The sequence below is a fragment of the Halichoeres trimaculatus genome, unplaced genomic scaffold (assembly GCF_033239565.1).
Source record: "Halichoeres trimaculatus isolate MK-OKI-2021-1 unplaced genomic scaffold, fHalTri1.1 fHalTri1_scaffold_19, whole genome shotgun sequence".
In the NCBI taxonomy this organism is placed as follows: domain Eukaryota; kingdom Metazoa; phylum Chordata; class Actinopteri; order Labriformes; family Labridae; genus Halichoeres; species Halichoeres trimaculatus.
In genome coordinates, this window is record NW_027437197.1 from 17,212,243 (window position 1) to 17,235,248 (window position 23,006).

At 40.6% G+C, this 23,006-nt stretch overlaps 1 protein-coding gene across 2 annotated transcripts; it reads right to left on the minus strand.

Moving 5' to 3' along the window:
• Positions 1–2,384: 2,384 nt before the first annotated feature.
• glra2 (glycine receptor, alpha 2) lies at positions 2,385–13,581 on the minus strand. 2 transcript variants are annotated; one of them, XM_074694387.1, is made up of 9 exons: positions 12,734–13,581; positions 11,996–12,117; positions 9,119–9,327; positions 7,777–8,000; positions 6,578–6,660; positions 6,254–6,391; positions 5,955–6,169; positions 4,093–4,242; positions 2,385–3,913 (listed from the first exon to the last, which is right to left on the minus strand). In XM_074694387.1, exons 1-9 carry the CDS (start codon positions 12,814–12,816, stop codon positions 3,632–3,634), a joined length of 1,506 nt encoding a protein of 501 aa, XP_074550488.1. In that variant the 5' UTR covers positions 12,817–13,581; the 3' UTR covers positions 2,385–3,631. The 2 variants fall into 2 exon arrangements, with proteins under 2 accessions (XP_074550488.1, XP_074550489.1); XM_074694388.1 differs by having other exon boundaries at positions 9,119–9,186; positions 12,734–13,556.
• Between the last annotated feature and the right edge of the window lie 9,425 nt (positions 13,582–23,006).

A 23,006-nucleotide genomic window follows, 5' to 3' on the forward strand; every position in this document is an offset into this window, starting at 1 on the left:
TCGACCATTATTGATTTCGGTCCGACGGTTTTCTCTGCTCTGGACTCTAGAAGTCAGAGAGTCAAACAAACATAGTCATATACTGTCCACAATTAGATGTTCTGCTCATTTGTTTCAGGAAAAACCAACAAATTGGATCCAGTGTTCAGGGTCTACTTGGGATAAGAGGCACAGATCAGTTGATGGTGCAGAAAACTGGCTGAGAGTTACAGGCAGGACAGTGGCTGCAGGTTGGATTTGAACCCAGGCTAGAGGTTTAACTTCATGGGGTGTGCAACCTTTCCGCTCAGCTGCTGTTTTCTAATACATTTACAGGTTTTTATTTTTATTTTTTTCAACATGGAACCAACTGATCTCAGTATGAAAAAGCACATGCTGGCTGATCATTAACAGGTCTTTCCTGTGCAGATCAATACTCACAGCTAGAATATGATCAAACAACATCTTTGCCCGTCTTGTGTGCACATGGCGGACATTCCATATATAGTACAGGACAATACACACACACACACACACACACACACACACACACACACACACACACACACACACTCTGCCTGTCTGTGTGATTCAGAGATTGCCATGCAAGCATAATCCTCTGAATAAACCCAGAGAGAAGCAGAATTTACCGCTGTTATTATAACTTTAACACTCCCCAGACTGATGGTTCATTTACTCTCATATTTAGCATTAAGAGACACAATTTTGGTAAAAATCATGCTGCAGTGTCCTTAACTCCATTAATTTCCCACTTTTCTTTCACACTGGCCCTCTCAATTGCTGTGCAGTTGCTATAGCAACCCCCATTTCTTGCCTCACTCAGACCTCACAAAGCAGGCAGCCTAAACCTTAATGAATGATGGAAAGTTGTTTCCCTCCTAAACACAATTAGAAGCAGCAAATAATAATCCCCCCCACTCACACACACACTCACACACACCCTCCTCTTCTCCTTAAGACGTCGTATTGGACTTGATTGCATGACGGCTGTTGCTTGCTCACATATTCAAACAGGAATAATAATGGCCGGTGATGTAAGGCTGCAGCGGTGCTGAAACGAATGGTACTTCCATGTGAGGATTAGTATAATTGATTAGTCGGTAATCCCTGTGCAATGAGCATTTAAAAAGTAGTTGGATGATTTGTGCAGCAGCCCCAATAAAGCTACCACAGGATATGAATTTTAAGTCTTGCAGAGTACAAAGATACATCAATACCTGCAGTAAAGTAATGAATAAGGGGATGGTGAAGGGCTATCAATTCAATATTAAAGCACTTTTAAAATGAGAAACTTACAAAATGTAGTGACAAGCAGCACTGCAAGAAACATATAGCTAAAGCAAGAGGTCGGGCAGAAGGATGGCGACAGATGAGGGCTACAAAATAACAAAAACTGGAATCTAAGAAAGTGTTCAGTTGTCTTATTAGATTTTATAGAAGCTACGTTCACCTGCCAAGTCTCTAAAATAATCTTACATTTATTTGTGATCGATAGAAATTTGACCTTAACTGCTTAGAAAAACTCCAAATGGGGTAAATGTTTAATTCTTGTATTTACACCTGTTTTAAAAAAAACTGACAAGCAAAATCTTCTAACCCCATTGGCAGATTATTTTAGTCTTTACAAGTAATCAGGCGTCATACTTGTTTTAATATCTTGAAATAAAATGGCTTTATGGACTTGTCAGCTGAATGTGGCTCATATTAATTTAATAGGACTATTTATACTTAGAATAATCCAGAGACAGTTGCTTAGATTTCAGTTTTTGCGGTGCAGATACTTATCACCATAATTGCAGCAGTTAAAGAAAAGAAAGAGAAGTTAGAAATTAAAGTTAATAGAAGATATCATTTGCCAAAGCTGCCTGTGTTTGATGAACTACTTTGATTCCTCCTGTTTCTTTAAGTATGTAATTTTGGTTTCCTGTATCTCTTAACACGTCAGTCACATGTAGAACATTTTAACAAAAGCGTTTCCTCTTTTCTCTGTGAACACCATACCTGTGTCTTCTCTTTCTCTGGCAGGTTTAAGCCCCAGCTGATGAAATCTCTATGCTACAGTGTGAAGTCCATTATCATGCATTAATGGAAGCCCACTGTCAGATCATATCTGTCACCTCAGGCCACCCAGCGACCCATGCCGTCTGTCATCACCCTGACTTATGGACACCCTGAGAAGAAGAGACTGTGTCCTTTTCTTTGATCTGATTCGAGACCCGGAGAGAAGCACATTTTTATGTGTTATTTCTGTCTTGAAAGGTATCCATCTTTTCATCTTTTTTCTGTGAGTAAAAAGCAATACCAGTGAGTCACCTCTTCAACAAAGCCAAAGCTTCATCTTTGTGCGTGACAGGAGAAGTGAAATAAAGTCAATATAGTGCACAGTCAATTTTATTGATGTACAGACCAGTAAATTACAGCTTTTCTCATGGAATAGCATTCAAAAAGGAGTTCTTCACCACAGTACATCAGCAGTGTGAGGACCAGTAGCTGCTCTGTAGTATGACTGAAAACAAACACGCCATGTGACGAGGAAACAGTCCACAGCGAAGGCTGAAGAAGTATACAGAAAGCTTTTTTTATAACCCTCCTTCCATTACGATAAATATTTCATCTGACTACATCTACAAAAACATAGTCTCAAATTCTAAAACCAAACCTAGGATACCTGGAGTATTTACCTGGATTATAAATGATTCATGAGGATGTTGGCAAATGTGAATACTAAGTAATGCAGTGCATGTTCACAGTTTGTAGGCCCACTTTATACCCCTTATTGTGTTTTTAGAATGAAAAACTGTGATTTTTATAACATCTTAATAAACTTACATTAGTTTTTGCTGACATCAGTTATCCATTAATATGAGTTATACAATACATTTAGAGAATAAAGGAAACAAGAAATACCTTTGGATGTCTGCCCACAGATAGAAAAATCTTGTGTTACTTTCAGTTCTGTAAGACCGCTGAACAAGAGGAAATTCTTGCAAAAATAGAGAAGGAAAGCGTTTCATCTCACCAAATCTTGGATGTCTAAGGCCTCCAGTATTTCAGAAAAAGCAGTATTTAATTTCCAAATCTAGATTTACATCACACTCATGCCTGAAACGTACATGTGCTGCTGCCTGAAGTCTGAAGGATGTGTTTGTGTGTGTTTTTTTGGAGTGTATCTTTGAAGCTTTGTATTGTAAAAACAGAGAGGAAGTGCCATGTAAATAGTAAGATATAAAACAGTCCTACACATCCTTGATAAGAAATACCCTTTGAGCTGTGACAAAATTTTGAGGGTCCAACTACGCTACCTTACTTTTACAAATCCGTGGAATGTGTCTTTGCTCCTTGGTTGTAACGAAGCCAAGGCAGGATTGATTTTTAAAAAAAATCATTGGTCCATCTTCTCCAGCATGTTACTAAGCCTTGAGTTAAAACCTATTTTCCAGATTGAGTCAGGAAATATTACGCAGCAGTACAACACCAACAACGTCCCAAAGCTGTTCATGTAATCTGAACACTCCACATTATCCCTGAAAGATCACCGTGATGCCTCTCAGTGCACAGTCTCCCATCTCATGTCACTGTGCTGTCTGAGAAATGAGAAGTACATGTTAACCTCAGAAAAAAAAGAAAAAGTCTACTTTTTGTGGATGTCCTCATGCCTGATGATCTTGTAGGTCACCCAGTAAAAGACGTTAAAGATGAGGAATGCCAGAGGAAACGCAGCCCTGGAGATTGTGTCTATCCTCTTGGCTCTGTCCACAAACTTTTTCTTCATGGTTTCTGTGTCCTTGGAGACTGACGGCTGAGGGTTTGGAGCCGGAGCTGCGTTCTTAACAGCTGAGCCATCCTTTGTTGGCAGACACTGACTTGTGTTGTAGCCAGCAAAATTAAAGCGGCCTTCATGCATGTCTTCATCCTGAAAAAAAAAAAAAAGACATGCACATGTGGAACAGAGCTGCAGCATTGTGTCTTTACAACCACTGGCTCTGTGAACCAACATGATACGAACACATATGGATCAAACATCCTCTCTAAATACACTGTGTCTAAAAGTTAGATGAGCAAACAGCAACCTTGTAAACTTTGAAAGCCCACCTTGTGATTCCTCCTTTGTCTTCGCCTCAGGCGGAGGAACTCTTTCTGTTGCCTGGAGACAAAATTAACCCCAGCATATTCTAGCAATGCAGCAAATACAAAGAGCAGACACACAGCCATCCAGATATCAATGGCTTTCACGTAAGAGACCTGGGAGAGAGAAAACAGTTTTCTTTTATTAGATCCCCCAGGTGACGGCATCAGCTAACAGTTCAAGTGGAGTATGAAGGTGTGCATGGACTAAAAATATTGGTTTAGTATTCATTTCAGGCCCTTGGTCTGTTAGATCTACCTGCTTTCTTAACCTTTCTTTTTATGCCAGCTACCTGGGGCTTCTAAAATGCTGTAATTATAATTAGTGTTTGCTAACAAGTGTATCAGAGCTGTCAGGAATGTCGGTGATGGCATAAACTCACACAGTAGGAAACAACTGCTGTCTTAATTAGCAACAAAATGGCAGCAGCAGCTATAGTTTGTACCTTTAGCGCTGGGTTTGATCTGTTTTTTGAGACAGAGAGGGGGAAGTTGAAAGCCTTTCCTGCTCATCAGTGAGGCCGGCTAACGTCATGACAGCTGATTAGCATGAGAAGAAAACAACTCAGCTATTTCAGGGCACATAAAGCTTTTTGAGTTGTAGTTGTCTTATACCGAGACTTCTCTTTAAATATTTATCAGCGTCTTTTATGAGAGAATCTCTGACATGGTCGAAGTATTGGATGTGCTGATTGATCATCAAGATGTGCTCTCGCTGCGTGTAGCACCCTTCATTATTTGTGCATGGCAATTTAGTCTGATTGAAGATAAGGAAGCGCAGCCTGCTGTAGCTGCTGCTGGAAATGTAAACAAACTGTCACTGCTTGATGTAGATCATACTTATGGTGCTATCACGTCTGAAATGAATGTTCTTTGACCTTTAGGAGGGAATGTGGATGATTTCACGCTATTATCTCAGAACCTCCAACAATATAACAAATCTATCCTACAATTTTATTCAATGATTGCTGGTTTGCCATCTTTTGATTTCTGTTTTTGTTTTTAAATGTGCTCGAAATCCAACTCTCTTCTTCATCTGTCAAATATTGTCAGCACATAATAGTTACAGAAGAACAAATACAACTGTCAAATCTAAAAAAGCCTGAATGCTTACAGTAACAACAGTAGAAACAGAGTTTTATGCTAATGTTGATTCTCACTGTCAGTGTTGCTAGAAGTGACACCAACACATCACTGAGGAGAATATTTCTCTTTGATTTTCCACATTTTCTTAAAACACAAGTCAGTCTAGATGTACACACATATCTGAGTATTTTTCCAGCTTTCCTGATTCTCTTATTTATTCAATCCTTCCTGTTAGTTTTCCCTAATACTGCCAGTTTTATCACTGGCCCCCCAGCCTCACTGATAACTCAAGTTGTATTTGCACTCGCCAACTTTCACTGGTGTCCTGCCAGATTGGCTCCTGCATTTTGTAAAGCCTGAACCTCCAGCTGATTGCTTTATTTACCTGCCCAGTGCATGGATTCACTGACATTTTTCAGAGCCAATACCAAATACTCTAATAAATCTCTTTGCAGATGTAATATGTTTTGTTAATAGCAGTTTTTGGCCACCAAAATGAGATATTTGCAATTTTCTGACCTTAACTGGCAAAAACAGCACAGCATTCAAATGAAAAAGCATAGAAAAAAGATTGAACACCTTATTTATTTATAGTCTTTTCTTCTACTTATAGACTCTAAACAGTGCTTTCCTGTTCATTTTTAGCAATTGCATACAACCATTGCTCACTTCATATCCCTCTGTCTTCAATGTCATCCATCAGATCAGAAATCCAAACCTGTCTCTAGTATGAGACTCCTCACCTTTGGCAGAGAAGCTCTGGAGCCAGAGCTCTGGGTGGTCATGGTAAGCACAGTGGTGATGCCCAGCGCCACTCTAGCAGGAGCAGCATCCATATTAATCCAAAAGGACACCCAGGAGAGGATGACGATGAGAAGGGAGGGGATGTACATCTGGATCAGGTAGTATCCCATCTGTCGCTCCAGGTGAAAATTCACTTCTATGCAGGTGAATTTACCTGTTTGACAGCACAAATTCAGCTTACAGACTACAAACATCAGCTGTTTTTATCATCAACATGCGTTTTTGTGTGTCTGCTAACCTGTGTTGTAGTGTTTTGTACAATAACCCAGCTCCTTCTCTTCTCTCATAATGAACTGAGGCAGTGTGAGTCCATCTGATACCTGTACGGCGCCGTTCTCCAGCCACTCAAACACCAGGTCATTCATGGTGTAGCCAACTACAGACAGAAAGGTAAATATGAATAAATATAATAGATATACAATTGAAACTCTTGAGGAGACAACATTTTATTTAACATCAAGTATTTGCCTGTGATTTTGTTAAAATCAGACTTGAATGAGGAAACTATCATTCCACCGCTCTTAAGATTATTTCTTTTTTTTTTCAGGAGTATGACACTTACAACTCTCCAGCTGCATCGTACAAGTTTGGACATCCATGGGGAAGTTCTTCAGATCCATCGGACAGGACAGAATGAGAGTCAACCTACAATGCAGACAAAGTTGTACAGTAAGTTTCATCAAACAGACGCTTCATTCAGTAAGAATCAGATGGACTAATTTAACCTTTCTCTTGTAGTTGGACACATGAACTGGAATAATGTGCTCCAAAAAATTAAATCACATTTGGTCCCCATTCTTTGGCAGTACTGGTGCGCAGTACCCTCTGACATTTCATGCCTTTTGGACTGAACTTTGGACATATCATGTTGGATTCCCTTCAGCAGGTTCCTATCACAGTTTCATTACTACAAGGTATTGTTTCTGTGATGCATTGTGCTCTGCAGTCCTCTCTCTGTCTTTTCTCTCATGAATGGAAAGAGTGGCTAACCGCCTTTCATCTCTCCCGTCGACCTGCTCAGCCTCTACACCTGAGCACCGCTCAGCTCCACAAATGGACTCAAAATTGATCCGCTGCATGTCGCATCACAGCAGAGAAAATTGAATGCGGTGTGAGATTGAAGTTGTATTGAAATGAAATGAAACATATTTTCATATTTTGTTCTGAGTTTTGCTCAAATTTTAGGCCCTTAAAAAAGTCATCCATCCTGAATGGGTTGGACCTTTCGGACTTGTCCGCAGTGCTTTTCCAAAGACCCACATTCTATATTCTGCAAAACCGAGATGAAATGAAGTCCCACTTCTCTTTGGATTCTCAACAATGCCCGTGAGATTAGCTTACATTCTTCCAATCACCGTTCCTTTATTGAAAATCTACATTGCACATGGGGATGTTCTGTAGTTCAGTGAATTATGCCATTTCAAAGGAGCAATCATAATGAGATAAAATCCATTTATAACTGTGTGTTTTAAAGCGTGGCTCTTTGATGTTTGAGAGGAAATGTGAGAGAAGCAATAAGTGAAAATGGCCTCAGGTGGTCTATGCATCAGGGCTTTAGCTTCCCTCAGCACTGATTCCAACCTTCTGCCTTGAATTCTGACTTTGTATAAGTCCAAATTGCAAATTCAAAGAAAAATTAGCAAGACAAGTGATCACATTTGCCCCTCATTTGCCTAAATGCTTCAAAAAACACCAACATCTGTATTTCATGAGTTTATATTTTAGAATTTCTTGGCAGTAACAGTTGCTCCAGCTTTTCACCTGATACTGTAGAGAACCGTCCCGTCTTTGAAGATCCGCAGCAGCTTGTTATCTGTAGTCACGTCGTGGAAATTGGCTCCTTTCTCATTGGCGAAGAAGAGGTCGGGCTTCCATATGGAGTCCAACATGGAGGGGTCCAGGTCCAGGGAGGAATCTGGGTATTTACTATACGCCAGCCGAGGGTCATTCCACTTCTGCCGCAGGAAGATGTTCACTCTGTAATCCTGCGGAGAAGACAAGCAGCTTTGCATATTTTAAAATTCAACGATGAGGGTTATTAGTAAGCATGCCGGCTGTCATCGATGATATTTTTATGCCATATATCCTCCTTTGATGAGGAGAAGTAGAAAATTGCATCTGTATGCACAATTCTTCATGATTTTTCATGTGCACAGAACAATATTAAGAGAAAGCAAACATCTAGATTGACTTTAAACTGCAAAATAACTGTTCATTAACAATATCATTAACACTTCTATAACATGAAAGCACAATATGGCAACAGGTATGATGGAACAATGATGAAACAGATTCTAAGCAGTCATACCTAAGTTTCAAACAGATCTTTTCACAGTTAGGATGATTAGCTTATGATGTGTGTTACATTCAGAAAACTGACCTTTGAGTAACTTCTCATATTAATCCTCATTATGCAGAAGTCATTATAGAAGCTACTGATGAGTTTATAAGATGTAGTGGCTGATGAGGAAAACTCTGGCAGTGCGTTTAGTGGTAAACTGAGCCTCACAAAGCTCAGTTGCTCACTGTAATTGATATGTCATGATGATGAGAGAGCCTTGTGTTGTTCGACGTTTCATCAGCGTATTGGCGGTTCCAAATATTTGCCTGCGTGTCTAAAGGCATGTAATTCCCTGGCAATCTTATGAGCTGCAGCTCCTGCACAAATTAACATCCTTCATTCATGATCTAAGTGGTTATTATCACTCATTATGAATCCTTTGATCGTGATGGGTTTCAATGCAGCCTCACAGGTTTTATATTTTTACCCCTGAGGCACATCGCTTCACACATCACACACTGCGGATAAGTTTGTTAGAAATACCCAGCCCCCTTCTCCCAGTTCCAGGCTGCTTACTGGTTTGGATTTACTTTATGAATTATTAAAGCCGGACTAACACATGCATAAGAGGCAGAGCAGAAAATACTAGAGCAACAAGCCTCAGTCATTATCACTGTGTGCCACATGGACCCGCCAATAAGCTCCTTGATGGCAAAAACAAAGTACACAAACAAAAATAAACAACAAAACCAGGATGAATCTCTCTTTACTCCTGAGCATGTTTCATCACAACATTTCCAACATTTGCAACACTCAACTCACCATTGTAGTCTCTGCTATAGAACCAAAGCTGTTGATAAATATGTTGCAGGTAACATTAACTGGTGGACCTGCAGGTTGAGGGATAGATAACACATCGACACATAGAAGTATCAGACAAAAGGCCGAAAGGAGAGGACTCACCATAGTGGTTTCTGTCACAGAGCCGAAACTGTTGATAAAAATATTGCATGTAACGTTTACGGGGGGACCTGTGAAATGGAATGACAATGACATGAGAGGAAAAAGGCTTAAAGCACATCAACCATGGACGCCTGGGTTTGGAGGAGAGGAGGTGTTTTGTGCAGATGGTGGCAGGCAGATGTGTGACTGTGGAGATCTGCATGCATTAAAACAAGCTCTGAGAGTGGACATGTTGCATGCCCTGTTAGGCAAAAGATTTCATTGGATGTGTTAGTAGAATTTGAAATATATACACATCATTGCATAAGTATGCATCCTCCCTGGATTTTTACACATTTTTAAGAGTAACCGTCAGAAATTGAAAAGTCTTATTTGAGATTTTAATTGTTGGGTTAAAAAAAGGGCAGTGTGAGAGGCAGACGTCTGTTGGCTGCATATTTTTAATCAAATGGGATTTCCCATCCGAGCACTAAAAACTGTCATACCTTTATTTAATATTCTAATCTATATTGTGGTACATTTCATACTTGTTTATTGGGGAAGTGAAAAACAAGAGTTGATGTCAAAAATCTGCTTTGAACTTGTTAAAACAACATGTTAGATGTTTGTTTGAATATCAAGTTTGTATTTCTGTTTATGTCATAGTATTTTATATGATATTTGTTATCAATTTTAACCAACAAAGAATCAGCCACATTAAATTATCAAATGGTATAACTACAAAAGCATGACAAATATTAAATTATTCACCGTCCTAGAAGTTATACAAGTGTACTGATGGAATGAGTGGTTTGTTGTGAAATATCATCTCAGAGTATATTCTAATATTTCATTTCTAAACTTGATAGTATAGGTTTTCTGTCTATGCTGTAGACATCGATGTTTTCTCTCTATTTTTTGGGCCAGTTGGTTTAAAAACATTTTGAATTTATTTTTTTACAGTGTAGTAGACTGGTAAAATCATATTCATAACATTTTTTTGGGCAATGTCAGATTTTTTTTATTTATGAGAGCTATTGGTGACACCAATTGACATTTATCACTTACACATCTTTCGCCCTATTACAAACAAGTCCAGTAAAATCTATTTCAATTTGCAGTTGTAAAATGAAAACAAGGAAAGCTGAAGAAGGATGGATATTAATGCAAATTTTGATATATTTGTCAGTGATGTTTTTAGATATCCAGCAGTTGTTAAATGCACAGGGATAATGCATGCAACTCAACACTGATTTAAAATCATGCAGCTATTTAGTAGTTAAATAGTTTTCTAAGACAGACAAAAATGCTGTTGTTTGGGGAACCGTCCATCACTTCATCAATAATGTTCATAATTGTCAGTTGCAGCTGTGCAGTTATTTCTTAATTATAGCATCAAATGGGAGCATTTTGCATCCTACATTGTGAGTAAAAAGTACCCAGCATGCTCTAATTAGCAGTAAAATGTTGTCTCTCATAGTGTGGCCTGCACTACTACGCATACTAAGTTTTTTCCATTCAAAGTCACAGCAAATATTCTTTTCCCCTCCTGATAAGTGTAAGCCCTTCCCAGTGCCCTTCCCCTGTGCCTCCCTCATCAATATTGCATGGCACTCTGTGTGTTAATATTTGCCTCAGTTTGTCGTCAGGTAGCTGCATTTAACAGCAGAAGCAGAAAAAAATAAAGCAGCACCACCTCACAACAAACTCAGCACGAAAAACTAGGTCAGCCTTCAGAAAATACAGTTCAACACGCTCTTCAAAGTCTGACTCGCAGGTTTGCACTGAGAATCGTCTGTTTGCATCGCGGTGGATTCGTACAGAAGTGTTTGTTTTCCAGCCATAAGATGCTATCTGGAGCTTTATCTGGCCTTGAATACAAAGAGAATGCAAATGGAAACAGCAACACTCTGCTTTATTCCTTTAATCCATGTTTGCTCATGCTCTTATTATTAGCTGGAAACAGTTGCTTTCCCATCATCCCTCCCCCTGAAAGAAGCACCTGCCAGTTCTGCACAGCACGGTTCTCCTCCCATCTTAAGCCCATTCCAGCAATCTTGTCAACCCCCCCCCCAGATGGAGAGGCAGGATCTGGGCCATGTGTTTGCTGAAATCCTGCCGGCCAATCATGCGCTACACCGCCTGGCTGCTTCAGCAACAACTGGAGTCCCCAAACTCCCTGACAAATCCCAGCCCCACCTGACCCAGTGGGTTCTGGCCCCGGCCCCAGCAGGCTTGGCCGGCCCCTTGCCTTGCTCAGCTCTGTTCCTGTGACAGATGCTGTGTGTGTCCCCAGCATCACAGCAGTAAGCAACACAGGAAGTCAGTCGCCTGCAGCTTTGCCACAGGGGCACAATCCATCATTTGGCCTGTCACGGTGGCATCCCTGTGATACCTACAAGCCTTCTCGCCTTTGTTTGCAAATGATCATTGAGTGGAGATATTGATTCTCTGGCATAATATCACTTTTTAGTGCAGACAGGTGTAAAAGAAGTTAGATTCTGATGTAACTCAAGCCAGGAAATCACATTACTATCGCCTGATGTGATGGATTGTTCTTATCAAAGAGACAGGCTGCTAGAATCAGATAACAGTAAATGGCCCTCCAGATAACCAGCAATGTCAAATTAAGCGTTTTAAGGGGATGGAGACAGGATTCATGCACAGCACATCACATATGGGAAAAGTTGGTGCTTCTGTGATTTTGTTGTAGAAGTGATAATTGTTAAGTTAAGACTCGCTGAGTGGTGGACGAACCTTTAAAATTCGGTCTAATTCGTGCGTCATACCCGGAGGTGCGACCCATGAGTGAGTCCAGAAAGTCTGATGGAGACATGTTCGAGGATGATCTGGAATCGTGCTCCTTGGCATCCACAACTCTGTAACACACACACACACACACACACGGACACACACGGACACACACATTGAGGGGGGAAATCACTTTATCAGACAGAAGTCGCGCCTGAAACCGGGATTTAAACCTTATCTGTCGCCTAGCAGCTGCCCGGGAGTGATGGGCAAACGGGGTGGCTGAATGCGTTAAGGCGCACACATGAATCAGACGGATTCGGCGCGGTTTTGATGTCCTGGTAAAATCCTTTTAAGCAAAATAACTGTTTTTCTGTCCTCCTGTCCAAGATTGTTATCCAAATACCCCTAGAGTCTGCAATTTTAATCGAATCATCGATGCGATGTGACTGTTGTGCCGTAACCAAATAAACTGTGATTCCTTTACGTGCGTAAAAGTCGTGGTAACATGAATGTCGTAAATGGTGTAGCCTCTCAAATACTCTCAAAATAAATAGCTGAATGCAACACGACTTCACAGAAAGCAGCAGTATGCCAATTACAACTTAGTCTACAGAAATAAATCCCTGTCCATTTGATGTCGTTTTCTCTGTTAAGCCTGCGATCAGTAACGTTTTATAAGTTAAAAACGGAAACATTTCTTTAAACATGACATTAATCTAGAAAGAAAGAAAACATGCCTACCTGAAGTTTGTCTCCATGATATATGTTAAAAAAGCAGCCAAAACTTTAAAAAAGCAGCGATTCATTCCCAGTGGTTTTCCCATGTGCTCACTTTTTTATTACTCCCATATGTTTACATTGGTCAAAAACACATAATCCAAACAGGGGCTTCGTTTGCTTCCTGACCAGATTGTGGGCGTTTGGGTGCTCTTCTGTCACACAAAAATCCAAGAGACATTCCTCAACGCAGCCACAGATCATAGTTGAGTTTCACGAAACTCCAACAGCCAAATTGGTCGAAGCGGAGGTGATGAGAAACATCGGATCTGCAGACGGACTCGAGGAGGTGAAACTCCAAAAAACGCGTCCGCTGGAAGCCTCCTGTCCTGGCACAGAATGTGGAGCTCTCTCCCTGAAGCCAATCCCGTCAGCCGGTGTTGTTACTTGTGAAATGAAATCTTCGCAGGTGGAGGACCGTCCTCTGTTGAGGAATGGGAGTGGAACGCCTTTTTTTTCCTCATTTCAGCACTTGGACAGCTCCCGGCTCCGTTACGCGCAAGCGCAAGACTTAAAAGTGGTGGACGTGAGTTGGTTCTTAATAAATCCAATAAACGAGAGAGGTAATAATCAGAAAGACGCTCAAACAGTGAATTCAGAGGCTGTTGCATAACGAAAGGTGTCAGTTTTTAAATGTAACAGCTTTTCCTCACGAGAGGGCGCGCGGCTGCGCAGCCGGATTAACTGACTTTGGAGATGTTTCATGTTCTGCCAGTGGCTTAATTAAGGCTCTTCGGATACTGTGGGGAGTCTAATGCAAATCTGCATCCTCTGCTGAAAATGCGAAACGAACCTACTTGTTATAAATTATTCGAGGATGCGCGTTTCAGCTGCAATAAGAAACAAACAGATTTGTTCTGTGGGTGTTTAACAATACTGTTGTCTGGGCTGCTCTGACGTCGATGGCACTTGGATTTATTTTTTGGCACATTTTTTTTTGGGTGCCACCTCCATCCTCTCACTGATATAAAAAAGTGTAAACAAAGGATGCACGAGCCAGAAGCCGCTGGGAGTGTATTTGGCACCCCAGTTGCCCTGGAAACAGATTTCCGAGGCACATCATTGGAAAAGCTGAAAGGTTGGCCTCCCAGAGCGAGACGGAAGAGAGCTGACTGACTGACGGAGACGGCAGGAAATGTACTACAAGCTGGCTGAAGCCCAAGAGTGGTGAAACTGGAGGTTTAGTAGGCCACGGCACACATGTAGTGATTATTATTCAATATATATGCATATTACCTGCTGGTATTGATACAGGAGCTGCAGAGTGAAGCTGTGAGTGGGCTGAGGGGCCTCATGAATGAGTCATTCTGCATGAACACACAGGCATGTGCTGTGGAGGACACAGCTAAACTTAGAGTTGGGAAAAAAGTATTTCATTCACATCACATGGAGGTGATGTGAGCTTACTTTCAGCACATCGTGTGCCTAAGTCCTGTGACAGGCTTGGTGCAATATTACACCTGAGTGTCAGCATCACCTTTTTCTTCTCTTTGAGTCTGAAATTAAGCCACACTGTGTCTCACTGAAGCGAGTTTGTGGCTCTCTTGTTTTGCTCCTTTTGTGTCATCAGAGGTCATGTGCATGACATGTACGTTGGTTGTTTAACCAACTACTGGATGTATTAAATGAGTTATTTACCGATTAGGTCATGCATCCATAATTAGATCTACTGTCAAAAGAAAACAATAAAAATAAATCTTCTGAAGTTGCTTTAATGGCCCCATCTTCTCACCTGTTACAGCCACAAATCCTCTTTCCAGGTGAGCCTTTCCTCCCTGTTTCTGCGACAGCCCCAGTTACCTTGTCTGTGTAATGACAACCTGCTGCAGCTTCACTCGGCCATTATCTCCCATAAGGAAAGACTTTGGGCCAGGTGGGTCACATAATTAAAGGCGAACAAGTGCCATTAAAGGGAGCTGGAGCTGCACTGTACCCGCCTTTTCTGTCTGTGTGAAAGGAGAGAATAAAACAGAACAATCCTTCTGACAAGAACAGTCTGTCTGTCTTTTTATCCAGTGGTTTTTCACAGAGCTGTTCAAATTAAAGGCTCAAGATGGGCGAAGGCGTTATTTTTAAGCTGCCCACACAGAAATTGAAGAGATTGGTGGCTATAAACTGCCTGGGAATTAAGGGTTTTACATCACGAGGTTCATTGTGTTGTCTAAAAGGATTTTCAGCCCAATTTTTGACTTTGAAATCAAACCAGAAGGTTTTAATTGAACACCCTAAAATAGTAAATTTACAGGTTGTATCTTACACAGAGGAAGAAAGTGGTATCCAGGTGGCTGCTCCATGAAGTTGAAGCCCTTGTCATTGATTCCCACCAATAAGAGAGGAGTTGTGGAGCGACTGGAGAGCTCAACAAATAGGCTTTACCACCCTGATGCTCATGTGCACTGGACTGGAGACAATTGAGCGCTGCAGAGTATCTATTGCTCCATCGATTCCTTGTATCTTTATCCCACTTAATGACTTTTTCGCTCTATAATTCAACTCATGGAGCTGATCCTGGAGCCCAGCAGGAGATCCAGGGGAGTAACTTGTGGTTGAAGCTATTTTTGAAGAGACAGGAAAACATGCCGGAGGAGGAGGAGGAGGAAGAATGCAAAGGGACGGATTTGTGAATTCTCTGAAGCCACAGCAGCGAAGACACTTACCATAATCTCTCTGTTGCAGCAAATGAGGCTGTTTCAGGGGTCATGTGGCATAAAGGAGAATGTTAGGAAATGTATGCACACATCCAGGCTGCAATACAGGCTCTTTGATTAGATATGCACCTGGAAAAAAGAGAAGGCAGACGGTGAATTTATCATACTGTGAGTGGACTGTCTCTTACCACTGCAGAAATGCTCCTGAAGGAGTTAAGGAGCCATGTGAACCACAGGTTACAGACAGCCTAAATGCCCAGAAGGATGCTGCTCCTCAGGTCATGTTTCCCCTCAGGCCAATCAAATGGAGCAACACTGGTCTTCACTAAGGGCTCAGCTGTCAATCACAGCTTCCCTTCATCAGTGGGAGACAGCCAGAGAGCCTTTCTCCATCACTGAGCACCGAAAACCTGCTGATCCCTGAGTCCAGACCCCCCCCCTTCACTCTCAAACCCTGCACATCCAAACAAAACAGCACAGCGCAGGAAACGTGCGTCGTATTAAACGCTCATGTTCTCTTTGTTAAGCAGAAACAGTGAATCCATCATGTTTCACTCTGATCTGCACGTCAGGATGTCTCTCCTGAGCTCCAGCTTTTCTTGTGCACTCACCCGAGCCTGAACAACACACACACCCGCTCACGCACACACACACACACTTCTCCCTGGCCAGTGTCTGCGCCATGTTGACACTGGCTCACAATCTATTTCTAGCTCGCAGGCTTGTCTTGCTGAGTGCTGTCACTAGAGCTGTGCTGCCGTCAAAGTGATCCAAGGATATATTGAAGATTGAATGCAGTAACAATTGCTGAACTGGTTTACTTCAGTGTTTTTTTTCCTTTCAGCTGAGCTTAGATGTATGTTAGGGGACCAATTACACACAAGAGGGACTGTGGCAGAGTGGCAGCACTACTTTTTCAGATATTTATGTGGGAACTAATCTCTTACTTGCAGAGTCTTGTCTTGAATATTTATGCTCGTTGTTATTCCACGAAGACCTTTAGAAACTTTTAACGCAGCAGGGTGTTTCTCATCAACCAGGTCTGTGAGAAATGTTTAAATGTGTTAGAGCATGTGTGGAAAACATAAGACATGATGTGCTTGCAAAAACATGTCTTCATGGAAGTGACTAGCATGCAGCCTGTCAGATGGAGGAACACATTAAGGACGACTGACGCTGTCACACTCAAAATGGATTCAGTTTAAAAGTAAGCGGCGTGCTGTGATCGGCAGGCTTGTCTGTGTTGTTCCCTGCTCCAGATGCGTGTTTGAACTCTGGAACCACCAACAGGTGGAGTGATACATGTTGAGTCTGAGATGCTGTTTGGAAAAGCAGCCTCAAGCATCGGTTTTCTTGAATAGACATCCTCCATGTCTGGTTCCTTTCTCTCACTTCAAACTTTCGCTGAGGATTGAAGGTTTACTTTATAAACAGCTCTGCTGCAAACATATTTACTCCCACTGCCTCAAAACGGAAACCGTCATTATTGTTTTCTTGGATTGTGATCAACACATTCCTGGCTTGGGATCTCCTTCAAATGAGCTTATTTCTGTCAGCTTGGCTTGCTTCACAAAATCCAGTAAAAGCATTTCTCACAGATAAAATTCTGTTACTGAAAACCAAATGAAACACTGTGATGCCCCATTAGACCCCCATCGTGATGCCGTGGACATGGTGTTTTGACCCATTGTTTTGGGTAAGCCTGCCAAGAGGGACATCATAAGTGTTTCCTGTCTGTGAAGCCAAGAGGTTTAGAGCTCCCCCTGTTGACTGCAGTTAGATCATAAACCCTGCCTCCTCCAGTTGACAAACCAAACTCTGGCTTGTGCAGTTTTTTTGCAATGGATTAGCAGAATCATGGAGGAATGAGCAGAGGAAATATCACAAACACTAACAAAATTCATAAACCTTTAATAACCACAGGTGTGTTCTTTACAAATTAGCACGAATATCAGTTTTCTAAGATAGTGTAATGTGATTAAGCAGTGATGGTATGACATCAGTCCCTCGGCTCTAACTCCTCTGTGTTTTTTTTGAAAAGTGATTATATTCATGGCTTGGCTACATCAGCGCAAAATGTTAGCTCCCAGAGAGGCAGTCTTCAGACTCCAATACCCACAGAGTAGCCCACTTAATGCTGTTTCTAAAGACTGATTGTGTGTCTGAGTTGGCCTCTGTTGGACCATGATCCATTAATTAATGAGGAAATTTGTGCAGTTTGAAAAGCATAGGACAACCCTGCCCCACCCTGATTTATAATATGAATGATAGACTTTACCTGATTAACTCTTGGTGATACCTTAAGGTTGAATTCAATGGATCATCCACTGTATCTTACTGAATAATTAAAAATGTTTATTTTGAAAAAAACAAAAGAAAAAAAAAGCAAGAAAAAACTCGTCAAACAGAAGTTGGAACATAGAAACTTATTTATTTTGCAAACAGTTTCAGATGTAAACAAAAACAAATTGTTAAACCATCAATCTAACTTTTTTAACATTTTGAAAAGGGAACATAAGGAAGAAAAACGTATCATTTTTCATCCCTTCTTTATTGTTAATTGACGAATAAAAAAAGGGAAAAATCTAGTCAGCTAAACTATGCAATGAATATAAAATTAAGATAAGATATAAACTAATGTACATACCTGTATGTATGTATATATATATATATATATATATATATATATATATATATATATCATACCATATAACATTATATATCGTATCTTTCTCTTTTGTGTGAATCGTGAGAAGATGGGAGGAAGAGTGATAGAAAGGCCATATTTTGCCATATTTTCTGGAGAGATGTCTCACCAAAAGACGCATTTTTCAAAATCAACCAGCTTTGAGTCTGAGAAAATAGTGACAGTGTGATGGACTCTTTGGATTGAATAAAATCAGGAAACGATTTCCAGTTCCAGTATTATTTTAAGAAGTGACTCAAATGAGAGCTCTGAATCAGCTGACCTATTTTCACATGTCCTCAGCTGTTAGCAAACTGATCCTTTTTACTCCAAAAGTACCAGAAATTATATGAGAATGAAGTGATGTGCCTCTGCTGTCTTATAAAATCATCTAACTGTAATGTTAAAAGGTTTTATCTGCTGCTATTTAGTTATGATTAATAAATTATTACCTTAAACCCCGGCAGATCCTTATAAATGGTCAGGGAATTTATTTAAAATAGTTCCAGTGAGATTGATTTAAAACACCCTCAAAAAGAAGTCATTTCGTAGAAAGATTTCAACACCCCCACTTCATCAGATTTGCCCCTAATTTGGACTAAAAATCTCAGGCTCTTCTTTCTGGATGAACAGGATGTGAAGCTGTCAGATACCTCCGTGATGTGCAGAGACCTGACAGCTTTCAGGTCTAATGTGTGTGTCTTTGGGAGCGCTCTGCTTTCATCAAGTCATAGGTCGACTGAACCCGCTCTGTGTGTGAACAGTTAGCCGTCTGAACCCATGAATATTTTACTATACCCTTTCTTTCATTCATTTCATTCAAAGACGTTCTGCTTTGTGACTCTTAAATAGGAATAAAAAGTTAAATCAGATCATTCAGGAGACGGTCAATTAGCTGAGGGGCACATGAATGAATTTCATTATCACAAAAAGGAAACCAGACACAATCAAACCGTGTGTGAGATGAAGTCTGATTTTCTACAAGTTCATTAACAAATTTCTCTCACAGTGACCAGACTCTGAAATGATTAGAGAAGAAATCAGAGCTTTACTCAAACCCAACTTTTCCCCAGTGATGGAAAATCCTGCTTTAAACTCGATGAATGCAAAGTTATTTCCTCCCGGCTCATTGCCATGGGAACTGAGCTGAAACCCCTCCATCTAAGACAGCTGATAGTTGTCTTCTTCAAAAGACATCTCGTAGCATTCACCGTATGAGGGAGAAGACTACAAGAGAGTTAGATAAGCAAATTAACTTGAAGATTTCAATCATTTTCTTTACTTTCAAAAGACGGAGCGGAGGAATCACCGCTGGAAACACAATGAGACGCACAAAAGATCCTGAAATGGAGCGTCTGAAGGTGTTTAGAGCTGTGGGAACAAGGAGAGATCTTGATATTAGAAATAGTGTCATGTCATTTATTATCTCATTTGTGTTCATGTTTTCTGTGTTTGTTGTTGTGTTTTGCACTATAGGGCAGCCACACTAAGGATTAGATGTCAGGAAAGAAAATTCTCAGCATTGATAGAAATATAGTGGAGTAACAGTTCCAAGTTCCCCCCCAATTTGACCATTGATGCCGAAGTGTGTCAATAGCCACGGTTACACGAAAAGTTTTTCATCTTTCCTAATGGAAACTTTCTGAATGACTTTTCAAAAACAATAGTATACATGGAAAGGAATATTCCAATCTCTGATCTGCATGCTATAATCAAACAGAATAGTCAATGGGGCATGTGCAAACAAATGTAAACAAATTGAGGAACGTCTTTTGTTGCGTCTTATGTCAAATCTGAGCATGCACTGAAAGAACGCATCCTGACAACTTTCCATTTGAGTGGACACATGATACCTCAATCGGTTTGGGGAAAGGAATATTCCACCCCTGTGAAACCGATTAAATGTGCATTCAGAATGGCACTTTTCTTTTGGAACGAGGTGTGTACAAAGGTTAAATTCTTTCTGTTAGAACAAATGAACCAAATGCAAGCGAAATATTTGGGTCCATGTATACATGGCTACTGTCATTTTCTACTCACAATAAAAATATCAGTGTTCTCAACATTTTCCACTTAAATGCTAGTTAACAACTTGGACAAAGATTTTGGTTTATAAAAAATAGTTTCCAAGTGGTTCCTGTCGCATTACTATGGATAGGTACCGAATTAGGTATTTTTATGGGTACCGACCAAATTCTGTCAAAAGTACAGTAAAATCAAAAGGTGTCATGTTTAGGTGCCTAGATGCACCTTTGTGATTGTGAGGGAGTGGAAGAGTGGGTGATTTTTTATGCCGGACATGAACACAGCATTGCAAGGTTATATATATTGAAGAATAAATATGTTGAATTTAATTTTTTTTATATTTCATTATTAAAAAGTACAGAAAACTGGTACCGTTGAGAACCGGTACCGATTGCCAGGTACCAGGCATTGGTACCGTATCGTTTCAAATGTGAAAGGTAACCATTCCTACACATGACATCATCTGCTTCCTGCTCCTTCCAGTGGAAAACATGCAAATTGTCTTAGGAAGAGGCAATTTTCATGCATTTCTTATGATTTCCCCCCAAACAAATTTATAACTATTTAATCATTTAAGTCTCTAGAGTAACCCTCCACCAAGAAATTGTACCTGGGATATGTATTTTTTTTGTTCATGGGCTTATTTCTGAGAGTGGCAACAAAAGTTGCCGGTGGGCACATAGCTGGTCGAAAACTAAAGACAAACACTGCTAGCAGCATTGCTCATAATGTGATTATTAGGTGCAATTTTCTTGAACAACATATAATCACCAAAGCCAATGCCCACACCTACCACTTCCTACCCCCACACGCACAAGCACACCACCTTTTTTAAGATTTATTATGACTATATTATTATTATTTTTAATAACTTCATTGGTATTATAATTATTATTATTGCTATATAATTATTAGGTGACCTAGTGACAAGCTGTGTGACTACCGGCAGCAATTGTTGCCAGTCATAACGATGCTATTGTCCTCAAAACAAAGTTCAAAATAGAAAAAAATAAATACACAACATGATTTGGAGATACCCTACTAATAAAACTATATATGCCTTAAAACTCTGAAACAATCTGGGCATAAAAGGGTTAATAGTCAGTAACAGCACAGCTACTTTAAGATGTACGTCAGTGTTGTTACTTTGTAAGTGTCCACCTCTGGTCATCATTTAGGCTTTTAATTCCTCTGTTCATGCTTCAGAATGAGCATCTACCTCCAAAAGGTCAACCTCCTTATCAGCTCTCATATTCTCCTCCAGAGCAGCACGACTGAAGATGAGTGCATGGAAGAAAAAGGAGATCTACTGCCAGAAGAAGGGTGAGATATTTTTAAATCACCTTCCTCTCAAAGCTCTGAAAGAACTAAAATTGGCAGAGAAAACATTTTGACACCTCTGACAAAAAAATGCCTCAAAGAGTTTATAAAGAGCATCTGCATCAGTCTTTATGTATATATTTAAATGATGCTCCCCACTGTGTCAGTCTTTGTCACAGGCTGTCACATTTTGCTCTTCTCTCACCCGTCTGCACCGTTCTCACTTTGGAACCATTTTTAGATCACTGTGGGGCAGTAAACACAGTTTCCATGGAAACATCACCCAGACACACATTGATAAGCGGATTGGAGCAGCTGTATTCCTCTGATGACGAATGAAACCTCAAAAGCTGAGAGGGCTTCAGCCGGAGAACGCAATTAAACGCTGCCAATATATACTGGAAGAGGGATCCACATGAGCAGAGGAATCTGTTTGATTTCTCATTATAAGGCTGATAACAAACGACTCTTATCGCCTCGTTTTTTTCTAACCTAAAGCACCCTTCTGCTCTGCTCAGCTGTGCCCGACAGCCACCCAGCGGGGCCTGCTTCACTGTCTGAGTGGAGCTGCAAATGGGCAACAATTTCCAATTAGATTTCACTTTACAGAATGATATATTGATCTGCGTGCAGCTGCTCTCATCAAGCTGGAGAGAAACAATCAGGCAGAGTTTAATTTAGCATCAGTCAATATATAGAGGGGAAAGACGACAATGAATTTAGGGTGATTTTTTAAAAGAATAAAAAGCCTAAATTGATTGTTTTTAACAGAATATTCAATCAGTGCTCACTCAGAAGTAATTCTTAAAAACAGAGCAAAAAAAGCTGGGTTTTAACTCCAGAAAAAGAACGGGGATCATCTGAGAGAGGTGTACAGAGTCTGAAGTCTTCCAGCGTTATGTGCTGAGACTCAGCTGTTAGGAGACAAACTTGGTCGCAGTGCGGCTGATGGTGTCGTGAGAGAAGCTTTGCCTGAGAGCTGCGTGTCTCCCCCTCTGTGGCTGTCATGGTGCTAAAAGGCCGGCGCAGAGTGTACAGAGCACTGACCTCAAAGACCAGACTTTCCTGATGAACTCTGAATATCATTCGCTTAGTTCAAGGAGAAAAACTTAGAACACATGTAGCTCCTTTTGTAGTCACTGCTGAGCTTGTTTTTGTCTGAAAACCTGTGATAAAGCACACACACATCTCAGAGGTCAGCATGTCTCATTCTCTTGCAATGCTGAATGTGGATCAATGTGTGTGAGACTCAGCGATGAACTCGATCCCTGCTGGCTGTCTGATGGGTCTGTTTTCTAATGAAACGGGGCCCCCAGTGGAAATAATGACACTCTACTGGCCCTTAAATGAGCCTCTCTCTTTTACTATTGGTCTTAGGAGCAGAAAAATACAGAAACATTTAATGATACACAGGTGCAGTGTAATGAAAAGCCATTTCATGCTGCAGAACAACAAGACAGAGGGAAAATTAGAAGTAGATGAGACAATCAGCCTCTTTGAGAGGTCATGTACTGAACTGTAAGAGAAGAGTCAAATATGGGGCTCTGTGAAATAAGTT

Excerpts from the sequence above, each read along its gene's own strand:
- glra2 (XM_074694387.1), bottom strand. The coding sequence starts at position 12,816 with ATGGGAAAACCACTGGGAATGAATCGCTGCTTTTTTAAAGTTTTGGCT. Across the intron at positions 6,661-7,776 it reads ACGGTTCTCTACAGTATCAG|GTTGACTCTCATTCTGTCCT; the intron begins GTGAAAAGCTGG and ends TCTGCATTGTAG. Across the intron at positions 3,914-4,092 it reads GACAAAGGAGGAATCACAAG|GATGAAGACATGCATGAAGG; the intron begins GTGGGCTTTCAA and ends TTTTTTTTTCAG.